This window comes from Spea bombifrons, chromosome 11 (genome assembly GCF_027358695.1).
Source record: "Spea bombifrons isolate aSpeBom1 chromosome 11, aSpeBom1.2.pri, whole genome shotgun sequence".
Taxonomy (NCBI): domain Eukaryota; kingdom Metazoa; phylum Chordata; class Amphibia; order Anura; family Pelobatidae; genus Spea; species Spea bombifrons.
The window spans coordinates 22531075-22551229 of NC_071097.1; the positions used below are offsets into that span (position 1 = coordinate 22531075).

Below are 20155 nucleotides of genomic sequence, written 5' to 3' on the forward strand. Positions count from 1 at the left end.
ACAATGGATTTCTCTTCCTCTGTCTACTGAAAAGAATAAAGAGCATTCATAATTTCCAACCCGCTTACTAGAGCTGACCCGAAAAAATGAGGGGCTTTGGAAATTGCGTTAAACTACAGTACCACTTGGGAAGTGGTGGTTATAATAAGTCACCATGGAGGGTCAAGCTGATTGTACGTGTTATTTTTAGGTTACAACTATCTTTAAAAGATAGTAGAGCCAGCTACCTTGATAAACAATAGAGGACTAGTTTTATTGTCTATTTACCGTTATTCAAAGATATAATACAAGTAACAAATTAAATAAGTAAAACATAACTAAAAATAAAAAAATAGAAACAAATAATCTCTGTTTATCTAAAGCTTTATGTTCATTTTATCATTGCGTACATTGAGCATTGTCATAATAAAGAATTGGGGCATGATCTATGAGGCAGCCCAACTGATGAACTGTCCTAATTAAAAGATGTCTATAGTCATCATATAGCATATATTGCGAAACACAACAAAATAAAGAATTGAGAAAAATCAATAGATTGGCATCCCCCCAGCTTTGTTGAAAATAAGAGATGTTTGATGTAAAATAACAGATTATTGACTGCTTGTAATAAATAGTATCTTCATTAAAGCAATTATTTTGGTGTGAGGTTTAAGATGCTGCCTAGCAACTTTTGCGTCTTTTATTCCCACATGAACAAAGCCAACTTTTGTTTTCCTATGGTCATGTGACACATGGAATGTCATTAACATGCAAAACATATTGGGACTTTTTTACATTCTTTTCAAAGCAGTATACATGGTGCATTCTTGGCCAAATCATCTCAAACAACGGCCAAGCTTTACATACTCAAATGAAGAGGTAAAGATGTGAATAGATATGAGCTACCACTCTCAATAATCTCATATTATTCCTGGAATTCTAAAAGCATAAGAAGTTAGGAAATCTCAGTTAGCCACTCAATTGTAATAAGCTTCAACTGAAGGCTATGTCTTTGGTCAAAACTTTACTTATTCAAAACAACCAACATTTGGAATGGTCCTTCTGGAGAAGCTACTAAGAGGACCTTTCTGTCCATCAAAAAAATATATGTAAGATAATTTAGGTTGTGCTATAGCATCCTCTTGCTTTTCTGAGAAAGTGTACTACACAAGTTGTTTATTGCTTTGGAGAAATGTAGTAAATATTAACTTCACAGAAGGTGAGATCTACATCTCGGAGTAGCAGGGCCATCACTATGTAATCAATTCCCTGTCCTGGAGTTATCTTCCTTCTCTTCATTCAACTTTACAAAGGTTTCCTGAAACAAATCAACAACAACCAGGAACTTAACAATTGATGAGAGATAGTATAAATGGGAAGATCCATCGTGTAGATGTAGGACATTCAAATATGTTTTCCCATGGCATACATATAAATCTGTAATTATTAGGTGCATATGCTAATATATAAATCACTAAATTCAGTGAGCATCAACTTTTGATGGTTCAAATACGCCACAGCTAATTGGAACTCTCATATCATCAATGGGTGTAAGACACCACAAGAAATAACTATTTTGACCCCACTCCCCCTTAGATTAAACCGATCCATTTAACTCAGGACTGATATAATTCTGCAACAACAGATTTTAAAATTAAGAAAAGTTATATATACAGTATATAACCAAAAAAAAAATATTAATAGAGAAGCAATGTTAAAAAGGCATAATTTGACAGATATTTATATTTAACACATTTTTATTAACATAAAGTCGCATTGAATGGGACATAAAGTTGCAACATCTTCTTAGCAGAAATCCACAAGCAGGCCCACCTATACCCTCTTAAAAAATCCTTATAACATGCACTGCTGGGAGCAGCTGGATATAAACTGACCAACATTATTTTGTTAGGTGATTTAAATACTATGTTATGGCTACAGATATTCGGGTTATTTAGCATCAGATATGACAAGAATATTACACACGACACATCTCTGAATCATTGCACAGCTCGAAAAATGAAGACTTTGGGTGCGGCGATAAATTAAAATCAGTTGTGCTTCGGTATTTCCAAATCGGTGGATTAAAACAGGACGTAATGGAAATAATCATATTTGCTAGAGACGATAGCAGGTAGATAGAAAGGGTAAAGCGATGAAGGATACATTCAATGTCCATGAAGTCAGTAGACAAACACGTGCAGAGACAGTACTGACTATTTATTTGAAGGCAACCTTTAGTAACTATAATATCTTGCTTATTAGGGAGAACCGTTATCAGATCTGTACCGGACACAGCATAAGAAGCCAAGATATTTCAAACATCATTGAAGCACTATGTTTGCTTCACTAGTCCAGTCGCCCTACAGTCCAACTCTGATAACCATTACAGTGAGAAACAATAATAGATGTCTGTGGACACCACCCAGCAACCATTTTGCAGAATGCCCCGCAGAAGACGTGTTCATCCAAACACATCTCACTGCGCGTGATACGCCTACCTCCACGTTAGCTCCAGTGCTGTCTCGGGGAAAGCTGGGGACGGGGTCTATTCAGACCTCAATGTGCATGTGCGGAACGCACTGCCATTAATGTCAATGGTAGCTCAATGGTCAACCATGGAGCAGGAGGGAAGCTTCTTCTGTGTCAATTTTATATATTTTTTTATTCCGTTTTGGATCAATGGTTATTCACATAGTACTTTGATATGCATTTTTCTTTACAGGGGCTGTCAGGTACATTAGACTGTCTCTTTAACATTTGGGGTCTTTTAACAGTCTTATAATACAGTATGTTCATGCCTCTGCACAATGAGTTAGATTGCAAACAGCAATGTTTCATATTTGCTTTTAAAATGTATTCTACCTTTCAGAAAAACCCTGACATCCTAGTCGTCAATTCCTCTTTGGGTCGTATGGAGAATTTTTGGGCCTTATTCTTTCATCACTCCACTGATTAAATCCCATACTCGTTTTTGCAATGAAAGTCCCCAATAGTACATACAATTTGCATACCTGGGTTGTGACATCATGAAAGGGGCGGGAGTACCTGCACATGTCGATAGGGCAAGATTTACATAAGGGTGAGGTTAGGGAGAAAGAGGGAAGGGAATTTATATGAATAGACATGAAGTGTACATTGCCAAACATAGACGCCCTGTCCAGAGAAAAAAGAAACTGACCTAGAGACCCTGGGAAGCAGGGTTTTACCTCAAGACTATGGATCCGATATCACAAGGTCCAAACGACCATTGCTTCTATTCAGCAGATCTAATCTTTGACATTTACCAATTTCAAAGATCTGCTTTATGTTCTATTTGTGTGATTATGCTGTGCAACTAATATGTGACTTTAAATTCTGCTCTTTTATCATAAAAAAATGAGCGAAGGCAGATTTATCCAATCCACAAAAGGAGGGCATACTTTATATTTGAAGGCATTTGTGGCCATATTTTTATAACAGACATCTTTTAGTAACTTTTGCAATAAAAAAGTACATAAATGTTTATTTTAGGTTTACGCACCAATCAAGTACGGTCTATCTGAAAAATGTATAAATCTAGCCTGACTGAAAGTCACGGGAAATGTAGTCTCAATAGTTGGAATATTAACTAATCCTATCTGCAATGCATGTTTGAAATAAACTACTTTGTGTCTGTACCATGCAAACTGTGTCTCTGCCCAGGCATGGACTCGGTGCCTGTGAGGGAGCAGCTGCCAGAGTGAAGGGAAGGAGACCAACTAGAAGGATAGGAAGAGAGCAGCCCCAACCACTCTGACAGCAGGGGGTGTACAGAATTAAAAGCTTTTTTTGCTGCACTCTCCTGTTTTTTCTGCTCTCTATATCTAGTCAACCTACTCTAAAGAGCATACCGTTTCTTGCCCCCCTGCTGCTGCTCCAGTGGGAGAGATCTTAGATGAATAATAGAGTTATAGACTCAGTATGGAACTCCCACATCTAGTCCGAGCAGACGTCCTACAAACCTTTAACTGTAGGATGGTGAGCAACATTTTTTGCTACAAATAAATTCACAAACCGTGGCACTCGGGGAGGGGGGGGTGTCTGCCATAAAATGGTTGCCAATCGCTTATATTTTCTGTCTCTTCTGGTGAGATTATGATGCTTCTCAAAATGTGTTCGGTCTCCTCCCTTATGATTGGGGGTACATTTAACAGCAATTTGAAATATTTTGTAAAATATGTTATAAATGGCATAGAATACGGGAAACAGGTAGACATCCATAGCAGGGCCCAACGTGCCAAACCTCTTGCAACAGACAGACTATTTCCAAAATTTCCACATACACAATAAAAATGTTAATCCAACATAAAGGCAGCATATATATATATATATATATATATATATATATATATATATACACACAAAGGTGCATGAAAATATTCATTTATGAGATCTAGTTAGGCGCACAATGCAGGTCAATTTGGGTGGCAATTGCTGTGTAGTTTCTGCCCTATATTAGAGTCTTTAGTCATATAAAAATGAATTTAACGTTGCTTTTTAGATCATCATTAATCTTCAGACAGAAAGCTATGTAAGGTTGATTCTCCATCCAAAGATCTCGCAAATTAATGTTTTTCATGTGACCTCTGCACCAAAGTTGTAATAATGATGCACTCACATATCGCATGCCCAGGTTTGTTGTGTAGCCTTAAAAATATATACACAGATGACAAATATAATATGCATTAAACGTCACAATTGTGACATTCGTGTTACAATTAGCGAGCGTACATTTATTTCGATTTACCAAAAAAAGAAAAGCTAAACGCAATGCGAACAATAAATTCCTTTAATTCTGCATAGTCATCTAATGAATAATTTACGAGACGAGCAAGTTTGTGAAGTAAAGCCTTTTTGAGACGACCCTACTGTTTCCCATGCCTATAATCGCTAATGGTTAGAAAATGCAATATATTATTATTTTTTGAAAACATTATTTCTGCTCAACAAAGGAAAGAATAAGAGAATTAAAATAAATCATTTACTGTTACACGGTTACAGTCCAGATTTGGGTTTTGAATACATAAACCGCAGATTATTTGTAATATTAGTAATAACGTTAATGTCAAAATATTAATAACTACAAAATAATCGACATTTTCTGGAATAAGTATCTCTGGAAAAGTGTGATATCTTTTTTAATGAATTTATTTTTATGGAACAACCGAATCCCGCATTAAACAAAAATGACACCCCTTTAAATGGTTTTCAAATGAGCTGCCACTGCATGTTACCAGAAAGAAGAATGAAGGCTGTTGTAACCCAGCCTCAGAGGGAAATTTGGGTTCCCATGCATTGTACGATTATTTCTCCTGCATTACAGTGCAATACATTCACCTTTTGAGAAAATGCATTTGCTCAGAAAAAAAAAACACAATTTCACACATCAATGCAGCAAACGGGCACATTTCTCCTTGGTTTAATCGTAAATCAATCTGTCATTAACCCTTTAGTATATCCACATGCCACATGTATTCTTGTAATAATTGTATATAAATTCCAAACAGCACATGGCAGAGAGACAATGGATCTTTAACACGCATTGGCGAGGCTATATAGCAGAGCGTATAATTCTGCAAATCAGTCCATTTACCACCGATAGTATTTTCTGCACACACAAAATACACACACAGGTGTGTCAGGGATCTCCTAAAGATCCCAAGTCAGCAACAACCACCACTGAAGCCCATCAGATGTCTCACGTCTGCACCAGACGAGACTCGATGCTCTAATTGCTGGTGAAATATAGGAATATTCTTTTGAAATTCATATATTCTCATAATGTAGATTCTACAAACAGATCACTTCCCCAGCTCTCCCTAGTATTGCAGATTTGTTTGGAGTTCAGTGCAGAGGATCTGCAATCCAGGTCTCCTTAGCCTAGAATCTTTTTGGTTCGTCTGTCCATGGTGCTGAAATTACAATGTTACCTCCTAACCTCCCTTCCCCCAACAAACCAAGCTCCCCCCTCCCCAATATCTTAAAAAATAAGACCACTGCTAGCTCAATGCCAAAGAGGCAAGGTGTGCATGCCTTCAGTGGATCCATGCTATAATACACACATGTAGACTATCATTATTATATGCACCTTATAGCACATATGCGGTGGTACTATAAATATAGAGATTTTCCCCTAAAAAGACCAAAAGCCTCTGAAATATTGGGCAGATGGGATGAGTTACGGATGACTGCATGTTGGAAAAGCACCGTCTGAAAATGCTGCAATGCAAATCATCCCCAGAGCCACAGCATGCAGGGCACAGGAGGATCGATAGCTGGCAGTCACCCCCCCCCAATACAGCCTGGTGCGGCTACCAAAGCCCCCCTAATGCTGAGCATGAGCCACACTGAGATCTTTTGTTCTGTGGAATCCGCAGACACAAAGATCACCAAATGAATGAATGGGCTTTTAAGAGGGCATTAAGGATAGAGATAGAGGGGCGCGGCACACAAGGGGTTAAAGGAGCCGTCTTACCGTCCCTCTCGCACAGCTGAATAGCCTCCAAGCTCAGGTTCTTTATCATCTCCTCACAGGGACTGTTGGGGCTGCTGATGTGTTGGCTCAGGCGTGGTACCTCCATGTTTTCTCTTGGAAATGTCTTGTCTCCCCCCTTTGCTTGTGTTCTGTGTTGAAAGCCTTGGGAAGATCTCCCGGGGTTGGTTTGATGAAGAAGCCTTAGCTGCGTCTCAGAGGTGCCTTGCAGCGCCTGGGTCTGGCTGGAAGAGGAGGAGGAGGAGAAGCAGGAGGTGTCCAGGCAGCGCTTTTCCTCTCTGGGTGGCTCTTACCATGGGCTGAGAGGAGCAGCGTCACCGTCAGAGCATACGATGAAGTGGAGGGAGAGAAGCAGGGGGAGTGGTGGGGAGGAATTAAAAAAAAAAGGGATCAAGTCCAAAACATCTGATCAGTTATTTGTCTCTTCTATTCAGGTGCCCAAATCTGTCACAGAGTGCTGTGAGGAGCCAGGCTGGGGTGGATGTGACTGCCCCCCCCCCCCCCGTTGTGTAATAGGCTTTAGAGGAGTGCAGTCTCACACACAGACCAGTCCCTTGGTGGATGCACACTGAGGCAGACAGTAGGCATGTTGTTTCCATGGGGAGGTTTAGCAAGACAAATAAGAGCCAGGAGCAGCAGATGAAAGCTGTGCTGTGGGGTCTTTGCTTTTTTAAGTATATCCCACTAGATGAAGCATTCACTGCATTCCAGGCATACTTTCCAGTGGAGTATTTGCTGATGACTTTCTATTCCATCTCACAGGGATCTGTCCCCTTAATGCATTCTCATCTCCCAGAAGAGCAATCCTTCTGTCTGTACGAACACTCATGCAAGGGCATAGGGGCTTTTTAAAGGTAAATGTTCTGCTTATCCCGTAGGAATACATATTACCGCAATACTGATGCTGCAGGTTTGGGAGAATGCGATCAAGGACACAAACTATTTTAGGCTAAGTCTCAAATGTAGCTTACATCAGATATTTACTAATGCAGCCATGTCTACTTGGTAGGTGCAACTTTTGCAGAGTATACTTTCCCATTCCCAAGAGATGGTGTGATTAACTAATCGACGGGTTGTCATTCAATGTGTCCCAAAACACCTTGATTATTCAATTATTATTATTATGTTTATTATTATTATTATTATTTAAATTATTTTTTGTTTTATATAGCCTCATCATATTCCGTAACGCCGTACAATGGGTATTCAGCTTTAAAACGTCACATTATATGAGGGATAGTCTGCACATAGATGACCCAAAATGCTACTGTTTAAAGACATTCATCATTTCTTACATGAACCGAGAAAGAATCGTACAGTTCCAGACATATTTTGTTCAGGAAATAGTGACAGCTGCCAGACAAACTGGTGGCAAATGGGTAGCTATTAAAACAGCAACTGCATTTTTGGGGGGCCAAAACCCTGGTCTCCATCCAGGATAATCATCTGTGTAGGCACTGATGATATACACGTCGGTACGTATGTTTGTGGTACAGCCTTTTTTGGCTTTGTCCTCTGAGAACCATTGGTTTATATCAAGCTGAATGTCTGAACCCTTACAGAAAAAAACTTAAATGTTTTCTAAATTCAAAAAAAATAAATAAAAATGCAATTGAATATTATAAGGATCATGTCTTCTTTCTGCTGCACTACGATAATGAAAGGGTACTTTTGGACGTTGGCATTAAATATGTTTAAATAGGTATAGCATTTATTATATACATTGAATATTGGAATGATAAATGTGTGATGCCCGTTGGTACAACTGGTACAACTGTTGGAAATACTTTGTGACACATAGAATGCGCTATGATAACAAAAGTTATGTAAAGAAGTACAAACAAATCAAATTTTATATTATGGCCATTGAATTATTCTTTTTAGTCTTTATATAGTATGATATATGTAATCAGGATATAAATATATATAAGGGCTGACAAGATATAGCATGGCGTGAATGATATTGCATAAGGAATAATTGCATGCTGTTCTGTTTGTATGAATAATCATCCTTAAAGAATTCTTTTAGTTCTTTAGAAAGTAAACAGGAAACCCTTTGATGTCTCATTCCCAAAATGCTAAAAGAATTCACTATTAGAAATCAGAATTCTCTGAATGAGCAGCTGGTTATAAAGAGCCATTTTTCTCTATTTCTGTATTTGGCATTGGGTTCTTTCCATGACTTTAATTTAAATGTTGAGCCCCTAGTGCATTAAAGATGCCTATGTACACATTTATATGAATGCCCATATGCATTGGTTATTCATCCGTGGCACATTTTACGGTAGTTATGATGCTTTGGGATTTTCATGTGAATGCATAACATTTCACTATATACAATAAAACTATAGTTTATGCTATCAGTAATCTGTTCTCCAAACTCCACTCTGCATGATGTGCTGAGCAGAGCCATCTCACAGAGATCTCTACATGTCCTAGTAGTTTGGCTGCTCTCTGACTATAGGATTCCAGGAACCATTGGATGGAATATTACATTATTTGTTTATTGGCATGTGCCTAGGGACCCCTGACCTCTAAAATACCATTACTGATGGGAATCGAATAATTGCCCACTGAGAAAATATTTATAACAAGAAGAAAATGTAACAATGTAATTGATGAAATTAAGAATAACTGACCGATCTGCCACCCAGATACAGGGCCAAATGACATCTTATACACCCTAAAATTCAACATACACAAATTCAACTAACCAACTCACATAGACTATTTTGCAGTTGGGTACATGCACCCAATTAATTCACTTTAGATAAAGCCCAACAAGAAACACCTAGATATTTTGGTTCCTGTGTTCATCTCCGTTACCAGAAGCCACAAATAATAATAGCATTGCTTAAAAAATATTAAATTAACTGATCGAGAGTTAAATAAAATAGTAAAAAGGACAATTGAAACATTGTCTTCACCTCAACTTATAGCGCTAGCCATGTTTCTAGATGCAATAGAGGACTACTCTAGAGGTAGTCAGGAAGTGATCAGGACAATCTATCAAATAAAAGTAGTTCTAATTGGCAAATAAAATGAGTTATAATACACCGGTGTACTACAAGATGTTAGATAAGGGATGAATAAAATTGCCTATAAAGCTTTGGAATTTTAACTGAGCGTGTGATCAGAATGGATAAAGGACACAGGGAGGAGGCCAGTGTCCTACAGAAAATAGAAGCAGAGAAAATATCCTCACAGGCTAGACAACGTTATACCATGTTGTGTTTTAATGTATTTAAACATCAAGATCCTGTGTTCAAAACAATTAAATTAACCATTGAAAGCAATGAACCGTATCATGAAAAACTTTGGAACACAACTTCCAAACAAAAATTGTAATTGGTTGCTTAATTATGGCTATAAAAATAAAATTTGCATGCTTAGAAATGGTTTCTATATCTGCTTAGAAACATAGACGCCAGAAAAGAACCATTGGGCATGGATAGGCAAAGTGTCGCTATAAGAACATCAGTGTCTGTGGCAAGGTTTGAGAAGGTCCTTAGAGCATCATCAAATTGTCCACTATAGACCCCAATGAATAACACAATGGCAATTATATTTTCATTGTTATGTTCCCAAGAAATTCTACTGTGTGGTTACTAGTTACTACATGCCGATCTAGACTAGGGGATGTATCAGGAGGAGGCTAGTTTATGGGCAGCATGGAAGGTAGTTCGGGGAAAATAAGGAGGATGAGAATTCAGAGTGCTCTTGGTCATATAGAATAATAATTCTCTACACTAAACAACTGCTCATAAGCACGAGAAAGGGGTAGGATCTATCAGCAATGATGAGGTCTTTCTTTAGTTATATTTCGCTGTGTACCTGTCACGGCACAGCGTACAGAGGAGACACCGTAGTCAGGTAGGACTGGCAAAGGATGGTCCAGAGAGCCGAGGTCAGGATACCGGAGAGCAGGATAGTCGAGGAGCAAGCCGAGGTCAGGATACCAGAGATCAGAGTAGTTGTGGAACAAGCCGAGGTCAATAACAGGAACAACAGGAACCAACAAGAACGCGTACTGGGAAGGCACTACCGAGATAGGCACGACCATCAGAAGGCAAAGTCTCTGAGTTAGGAAGTCTCTTAAATAGGCACAGGAAATTAGGCACTAATTGGAGATTTCCCGCCAAAATTCAAAGTGCCGATACGTCACTTCCTGCGCGGCCATCTTGTGGTTGGCGATTACGTAGTCTTCCCATAAAAGTCGAGGTAGTACCTGCCGGCGCCACTAGGTACTACCATATTGTAGGTATGGTCATTGGATTCATAGCAAGAGGTATACTAATTATGAATGGTGTATAAAATGTGGGTAAACATAACATAGAATATATATATATTCAAGTCTTCCATATTTGTTTGGTCTGTAATATTCTTGTGATATAAAGTACATTTGTCTCAGACAACAAAGTACATTTCAGCTTTAACAGTCAAAGTAGCTTGAATGTATCAATATTTTTTTTTTGCTGTCGAAGTGGGTGAGCAAGACAGCCGAGGGATAATTTAACACAGAAGAAATATACTGAGAATATAAATATGTCATTAAAAAAATGAATGTCGTCAACTATCACGAGAATCCAGACTCGTTCACATTGTGGGAATAAAGCCAGGTCCTACATACAGATGAGACTATCTGTACGTGAGAAACTTTGGCCAATCTTGTGAGAAAAGAACTGACGCTTGGCAGGCTCCGAAATTAGATTTTTTAAAGAAAAAAAAAAAAGAAAAAGCGGAACATATTTGTATGCTATGAATCAACAGCTGTGTTGACTGCAAAGCATTAATCACCACAATAAATTGAAATGGTTGTTTGAAAAGCTTAGTGTCAGGACAGTTATCAAATGTTTCTCATCTACTCTACTTGTACCTTATTTATTAAATCAATGTCGAATGCATCAAGAAATTAAACTAGTTTGAAATGTATTTAAGACAGAAGATTATATTTTGTTCATTTATGGGTAAGTCTTGGATTATTCAAGTCTTGGTTGTACTCAATCTATCTAGGCTGGCATCTGCAAAATGTTTGTAAGTGCTTAAAATGTGATAACTAAGTATCTCTCATCACAAAACCAGAGAGATTTTAGATTACATGTTTAGATTCCATTGTGACCCAATGCTTCTTTGTTACCAAGTCTAACTCACCATTTGAATGGTGCCTAACTAGAAGTCTATTCGTAATTGAGAAATATTTGAATTTATTTTAATAATTGAGCATAATTAAAGTAAGGTAGAGAGGAGAAAGTACAATTTGATGTACATCTCAATCTACTTTCTGACCATATATTATTGTTAACTTTGCAGACCACTTTTCTCACAATAGAGCAAATTACAAATATTTATTATTAAGATTAATAGTAGCTGGTTAATCGCTATAGCTTACCTATTTTCTCCTGGTTTCACTTCGGAGTCATAACTAGTTACTGCTTAGTTACATGTCATTCCAATATTACACTTTCAGAAAATGTTAAATTAAAAGGATGGCTTTTTATGTCATGCCTAATTAAACAAAGTTGATGCAAAATGATCACAGGTTCAGGCATGTATATAGTAAACCTTTAAAGTTAAAATAAAATATATACATGCTTGTATAATATGACATTTCTACTTTACATGATGTAACAGTCCATCTGAGTCTGTCAATTCTAGTTTTGTCATACCCTCTAAATTTGCTAAATAAATAATAATGATTCATATCTTTATTGTCATATTTTGATAGCCCAAACCCAGTGAGCTTCTGCTGATGGGAGATCTTGGCTGGTCATGTATTATGTATAGTTAAATCAGTGAGATTGCTACAATGTGTCCTCATCCACTGAACTACTCATTATGCAGGATCAGCATTCATAAAGTAAGGTCTGATTTAGCGTATCCCAGTGCTGAGAAATATTGGACAACCAATGCTCTCCTGTTCACATTCAATATATATACTATTTATGGTGATTATGTCTTCCAGTGCACAAAAAACTTCCTACATACACAGACCACCCATAATATTATGACCATTATACCTAATATCGGGTCCCCTTTTGCCACCAAAACAGCTCTGACTCATCAAAGCATGGACTCCACTAGACCTCTGAAGGTGTGCTGTGGTATCTGGCACCAAGATGCTAGTAGCAGATTATTTAAGTGCTGTAAATTGCATGGATTTGATTTGTTCATCTAGAACATCCAACAGATGCTTGATTGGATTGAGATCTGGGGAATTCGGAGGCCGAGTCTTGGGCTTGACCCTGACTGCTCTGCTGCTACGCAGCCCCATACGCAACAAAGTGCGATGCACTGTGTGTTCCTATACCTTTCTATCAGAACCTTTGAGCTACACTAGCTCTTCTGTTGGATTTGACCACAAGGGCCAGCCTTTGCCCCCATATGCATCAATGGGCATTGGTCGCCCATGACCCTTGGCCGTGAGTTCTCAATTTTTATTTCCTTGGACGACTTTTGATAGGTACTGACCATTGCAGACCGGGAACATCCCACAAGAGCTGCAGCTTTGGAGATGTTCTGACCCAGTTGTCTAACCATCACAATTTGGCACTTGTCAAATTTGCTCAAATCCTCACGATTGCTCATTTTTCCTGCTTCTAACTTTGAGGATGAAATGTTCACTTGTTGCCTAATATATCCCACCTACTGACAGGTGCTATGATAACAAGATTATCAGTGTTATTCACTTCATCTGTCAGTGGTCAGTTGGTTAGTACCACCTGAGCATCATTACGCCTACCTGAATATTATTGCATACCATGTCCATCCCTTTATGACCACAGTGTACCCATCTTCTGGTGGCTACTTCCAGCAGGATAATGCACCATGTCACAAAGCTCACATCATCTCAAACTGGTTTCTTGAACATGACAATGAGTTCACTGTACTCCAATGGTCTCCGCAGTCACCAGATCTTAATCCAATAGAGCACCTTTGGGATGCGGTGGAACGGGAGATTTGCATCATGGATGTGCAGCCGACAAATCTGCAGCAACTGTGTGATGCCATCATGTCCATCCATGGACCAAAATCTCTGAGGAATGTTTCCAGCACCTTGTAGAAAGTATGCCAAGAAGAATGAAGGCAGTTCTGAAGGCAAAAGGGGGTCCAACTGGTACTAGCAAGGAGTGAGTGTATATGCAAGCACTCACTCAGTGAGTGTATATGCAAGCAAAAAAATGCAAGGTCTCTGAGTTACGTCCCAAGTGAGAATTCTTTTCAACTTTGAGACATATTTCATTGGCACAACTCCCTCCAGTGTTAATCATTGTGAATCAGATGTTTTATTGGCAAAGAATGACAATAACAAAATCAACAGTAACTATAATTATTATCGTGTTATCTAACATAAACTGTAGTTCATTCTTTTGTTGCAATTTCCAGCTGTTTGATAAAATTGGCAACAAATTACATGCTTTAGTTCTTTAAATATGCATAATTCTCCGGTATTGAAAGCTGGCGCTGTGACTGGATTAATATGCCACATTTATGGCGAAACAGTTTTTGACTCTGTCATATTTTGCTTTTTTCCAGACAGCTGCAGATTAAAGGTGGAATGCTGCAGATTTTGGGGAAAAATTAAAGTTCTTTCAAATGTAAAACAGGTGGTTTCAGTCCCAGTAATGGGAACCCACAAGGGCAGAGTGGCCATATGTTTAAGGAGGTCAACAAAGATTAGTCTGTTCCTACAGTTAACATTTTCCGTGAGGTTCCCCATTTTTTACGAAAATATTTTGTCATCTTACTTAAAGCCCAACATATCATTCTAGGGTTAAACACAGACAATAGGCAAAAACATAAAAAAATATATTGTTGGAATCTAAGTGACTTTGTCACCCTTGTAGCATATACCTAAACTGTTGTTTATTATGGTCTGTGTCTATCACAATTGTTTTGCAACCACCAAATTGCCTTTTTTAGAAAAAAAGAGTACTGCTTGGCAAACCAGTCAGTTGCCATGGTAATGTAAACGAAGCAGCAATGCCCACAATATAGCAAATTCAATAACTCCCACTTTGCTGCCTGTCTAATGAGCACTCTACTTTGAGGACACGCATGCCCTCCTGCCAGGAGAAGAGAATATTTAACATGGACAGAAATATGCTTTATTTAGGTTTGTTATTTGAAATACTTTCCGGAGCGTTTTGTAACATTGGCTCTTTAACACATGAAGGGAGGACAGAAGGGATACAATCAGTAAGTGAATTCTTTCATAAAGGTATTGTTACACTAGAGGCTTTATAACGAATTGCATGTAAAAAAAGAAAATGAAAATTAGTGCCAGGTAGAACCGGAGGTTAACTGTGCACATACTTTACCGGCTGACAGAGAAGAGGATCCAGGTCCCCTGCAGCTCTGCGGGATCTGGATCTTAGTCTTTTAGTCTTATATTCAAGCAAATACGGTATATGTTGTATTTTATATACAGACAGGGGAAGGCTGGCACCTTCTGACCCAAGGGGCAGGTGAAGCCAAGAAACTCCATGGGCCCCTTGCCCCCCCCCCAGTAACCTAGCGTACATGTTTAGACAGACAGACTTACACACTCACGCTAACATATGCACACATGCTAGAGTACATACTGACAATAACATATCTGTACTCTCACACACACTCATGGTAACATACACTTACTCTGGCACACACATACACATTCATGCTAACACACTTACACATATACACACATGCTAACACATTTACATTCACTCTAACATACATAGATACACACACATACATAAATACTTCCTTAAGCCTTTACCTTGCCCAGACCGTTCTTTCTTGTAGCCAGAGGAGCAGCGCAGCTTAGCGGAGCAGGCCTTGACAGAGCTAGGAGGAGGGCTTTAATATGTTACTAGTTCTGGGGTTGGTTACAGGGTTTAGTAGGTGGGGTCTTTCTGGGTGCTATAAATGGGTGGACATTTTAGGTAACGGTCACATTTAATTTGAGCTTCTTACCCTCCCTCCCTGAATTTTGGTTTTGCTCTGGCTTCGCTTTGTCACAGCGGCGGGGCTGGATTGGTAGGTGGGGGGGGGGTAGAATTGGAATGTTTTGGTTGGTTTTGGTTGATTGGTTGGTATTGTTGGTTGGTATGGTAGGTTTCGAGCTGGTCTGTGGCTCAGAACCTGGGGGTGTAGTGGTGTCACGGTATGCCCCTACTGTTGGTTTGGTAAGGTTATTGACACCTTACAGGTATGGTGATGTTTATTGTTATATCAGTTATCTGGGGGGGGCATTGTCTATGTGTTATTGGCATGTAGGGGGATGTGTAAGGGGTTACATTATGTTGTTTGGACAATGACTTATTGTTTGGTATTGTTATATGTTTATATCATATATATTATATATTTAATTCTGTGGTTGTAATAAAGCTGTGGACAATATTTTTCCAACAAATTGGTGTTGGGTTGATGGTTGTTTTTTTTTTTTTTATCTTGTTCCTTTTAGCCCTCTCTGGACGATGCGCCTGTCAAGCTGCTGACACACACACTGCGTGAGCAGGCTTGCTTTTACTGAAGTCAGCCCGCCGCAGTACACAAGCACTCTTAAATAGGTTTCTTAAGTGCACTTGATTATACATTGTAGGATTTGAAAAAGTAACGCATCCTCTATAAGCTGCTATACACGAACTACATAATTGCTAACACCATTTTAATACGTATATTTAATGTAGACTGTATTCTAAACCTGTCAATGTTTTAAAACAGTTGCACTAAGTTTCAGAACATAGATTGAACTTAGATGTTGTTATCTGTAAGACACAGCGCTGTATATTTTGTGCTGAAAAATCCAATCATACTCTTAAAGGTCATAGATGTGAAGGGTGATAGAGCTTTAACTATCCAGACAAAATGTACCGAGAAGTAAATAGGAAACAGTTTGTTTTCTCTTTGATGTTCAGTGATACATTCTAAATGGCACTTTTTGTCTGCGGAAGTTTTGAAAATACATTTTTTTTATTGTTAAGTACTGGATTCTTTAAGTTACTGATTATTTCAAACAAATGCCAGATGGTTTGAAACAATGCGTTAAATAAAAATAATATTAATATTATTTTAACCAATCTGCCCTGTAGAACAGTTATTTGTAAGTGAAGCCCACCAATATATAAATGACATCCACTAATTTATTTTAATTATGACAGTAAATAAATCTTGATGTATGCCACTAAACAAAGGCTAACCCATAATATGCAGGGGCCAATATGGCATTCCAAAAACATTGCAGCTACAATTAAAATACCGTATTTGCTCAATTATAGGATGACCCCCCAAAATTTGAATATTAATTTAAGAAAAAAAGAAAAAGTCTGAATATTAGACTACCCTATAGGAAAAAAAGTGCTACTAGTAAATATGAATTCACATGTAAACTATTTTTCCGTATTTACTAAAAACTATTGATTGAAAAAAATGATTTTTTTTTGTTTTTATTTCCTTTAATTTGCCAACCTGCCCCCAGTTATACACATCTGCCCCCCAGATATGCCTTATATGCCACTCTGGCCCTCAGAAATGGCTTATACCCCCTATATGCCACTCTGCCCCAGATATGCCTTTTAACCCCTTTTTGCCACTTTGCCCCCCAGATATACCTTATACACCTATATATGCCACTCTGTCTCCCTAATATGCCTTTTAACCCCCTATTTGCCACTCTGCCTCCCTAATATGCCTTTTAACCCCCTATATGCCACTCTGCCTCCCTGATATGCCTTTTAACCCCCTATATGCCACTCTGCCTCCAGGAAACCATTGGACCCCCCATGCAACTCTTAACCCCCCATGCTATTCTTACCCCCCCATGCCACTCTCCCCCCCCCCCGACTTACCAGTGCATTTATGTGTGACCCGTGCGTCAGACTCCCTGGTGTCTAGTGGGGCAGCCGGTGGAGGTCTGTGTGATGTAGACCTCTGCTGCTGGTGGCCAGTACTTCTATGACTGAGCACCGGCATCACATGACCTTCTGGTCCTCCACCACACAAACCCCGGCGGAATTGCCGGCAGCAGCGGAGGTTGTGTGCATCCCACAAACGTTCACCGGCTCCAATGTTTTAGGACATTCATACCAATAAATTAAATTGACAAATTTTGTTAACATTAAGATTTGTATGAAACCAAATGACTGGACTGATCAATATGTTTAGGTTAATTAAGCTTCTTATGGAAACGTATTCCATTTGTATATTAGACATTCAGCATTCAGTAATTGTACTATATATATATATATATATATATATATATATATATATTTAAATATCTTTTGTACATATTGTAAATGAAAAAGTCTATTAACTCTGGGTTAACTCTGTTTTCCTTTTGTATTTAAACAGAAGTAAGTTATCCTTGGGGATTTTAGGAATGCATTGTATGTTACTGTCATTGCTCACAGCGGCAAAAAGTGCTGTTCTCATGCAGAGATATGCATTTTTAATATCTATTGCAATAGACACAAGTTTTTTTTCCAATAAAGCTGACAAAATTGTCTTATTGATAATATCATTGGGTTTAATTAAACTATGAAATTTTACATGCGCTATAAACATTTGAATGCTTTTTGGAACATGTTTTTTTTTTTTACTTTTCATATTTCCAATAGTGAAATAAGATGATATTTTTTACTGGCTGTGAAAAAATTGTACATTCTAAAAATTGAACCACTAAAGAAACACTAAAGTAATATTTGACTCTTTCATTTTTCTTTTATAAAGATACCAACTGAAATATAGGCTTTGGAAAAAATATAGCAATGGTTACAGTAATCATAATAATATAACAATAATCAAACATTTTGAATGTAGGTACTCCTGAAATACTTGTATTGTGGTCATAAAAAATTATACACACACACACACATATATATATATATATATATATATATATATATATATATATATATATATATATATATATACTATAAATGCCTCTTAACAGAACTCTTCACCTGCGTAATTTCTAGACTTGGGCGAATATTCGTGGACATTCTTCGTGTTCGTTTTTTCTTCGTTTTTTTCCGGGTTTTTATAAGGGGTTAATAGGGGGTTAACGCGTACCACAGACGAGCCCCCTGCTGGCGACCAATAGAGTCGCTCGTACAGGCTTTTAAAATCCTGGTGCCGTAACTTGGCCGGGAGAGACCACTGGTACGAACGACCAATAAAGTCATACTCCCTGGATCTCCTTTAACATGGGATTTATTCAATGTGTTGATGTTTTTTAACCCTTTGATTGCCAGATACATGCAATGTATTTTATTTCTCTCTGGTACTGATAAGGGTTAGTCGAGGTCTCAGCTTTTCACTCCCCTTATGTCATTTCCCATGACCTCCCTTATCTGCGGCTTTTTCTATTACTTATCTCTATGTTAACCATTTGATTTCCAGGGTAAGATCAATTTCTGTAAAACAACGCACTGTTCACTTAATTTACGCTCCTGATCACAGTTTGTTTTCTTGAAGTCAGATTCCCAGGACCTTCTTTCATTTTTGTGTACTTGCCTCCCAGTCCTTTTTTGCCTTTATGTATTCACAGCTGATTTTCTTAAAGAAACATTAGTTGGACTTTAAAAATAAATAATAATTAAACTTTTGAATTTCTGTTAAATGTTTCCTTTAGAGAAAACAATATTTATAACCTAAATTCACTATAGGACTATAATGCACATCCTTAATGGCGAGATTAATTATGCAAGACAAAATGTATCATTATTTTTTTAATGCAGTCTATTTCAGTTTTGTTGGCGTGTTATTTTCCTTGGTAAATTTGTGAACCATTCATTTGACCATAATTATTATTATTATCTTATACTATCCACAGGCAAGACCTGACCCCTGCTGTTTTTAAATAACATGGTATTTTTTGTGTCTCATGCAGTTTAGAAAACACGTTGTCCATCCAAGTACAAACGTCTGGCAACTGTATTTATTCGGGGAATTAATTAAACACAAACACGGCCCAAAAACACACTGACAGTACGGGCTGAATTTGGCGATGGAGAAAAATATGCATAAATCCTTCCGTACGTTGGAAAAAAGTTCTCTGTGTGTACCTAAGACATTTGTTTTTGTTTTTATCTTGACCAGTCTAGGATATTTCTTTTTAAAACATTCTATTTTCACATATGTGAAGAAAAAAGTTAAATCATATAGTTTTATACTTTAAACAGGCATGTTCTGTACAATGTGTGCTAATATACAAAAAAAAGCAGTTGTCATTATCTATTAGGACTAGATAAGATATTTAAAGCATCTAAATTTTGTATAAATCGTACTTAAAATGTGTTAAATATGGTTAATAAAGTGAAGCTAATTTACATTGAGTAGTCTTGTCAAATGTGTCTGTTCACTAAGAGGTTAAATGATCAGTCAAGTTAAGGGTCAACTCGAAGGGCCAGACTCGACTAAATTTGCATGCAAAACCACTCACAAATTCACTAAAATGGGAGTTGTTTGCAAATGCATGTGAGGGCCTAAAACTTAACATTTTGTGGGTGAGAACATCCAAGTTCAATGAGGCCTCGCATGGCCTTGCATGAAACTCACAAAATGAACCCCCATTCCAAAAAAACACACAAACACCACAAACAATACAAAATTAACATAATTAATAGCATAAATAAACAAGAAAAATGGCACATTTGTAAGCAAAATAAAAAGTAGTGTTTG

General features: G+C 37.8%; 1 protein-coding gene across 1 annotated transcript in view; it reads right to left on the bottom strand.

Annotated features, from left to right (window-relative positions):
- The window catches only part of PHYHIPL (phytanoyl-CoA 2-hydroxylase interacting protein like), a 46947-nt gene extending 40054 nt beyond the window's left edge, over nt 1-6893 (bottom strand). The window contains exon 1 of the mRNA XM_053450160.1: nt 6476-6893. Within this exon, the coding sequence (XP_053306135.1) occupies nt 6476-6581 (106 nt within the window). The 5' untranslated portion in view covers nt 6582-6893. The remainder of the gene's footprint in view (nt 1-6475) is intronic.
- Between the last annotated feature and the right edge of the window lie 13262 nt (nt 6894-20155).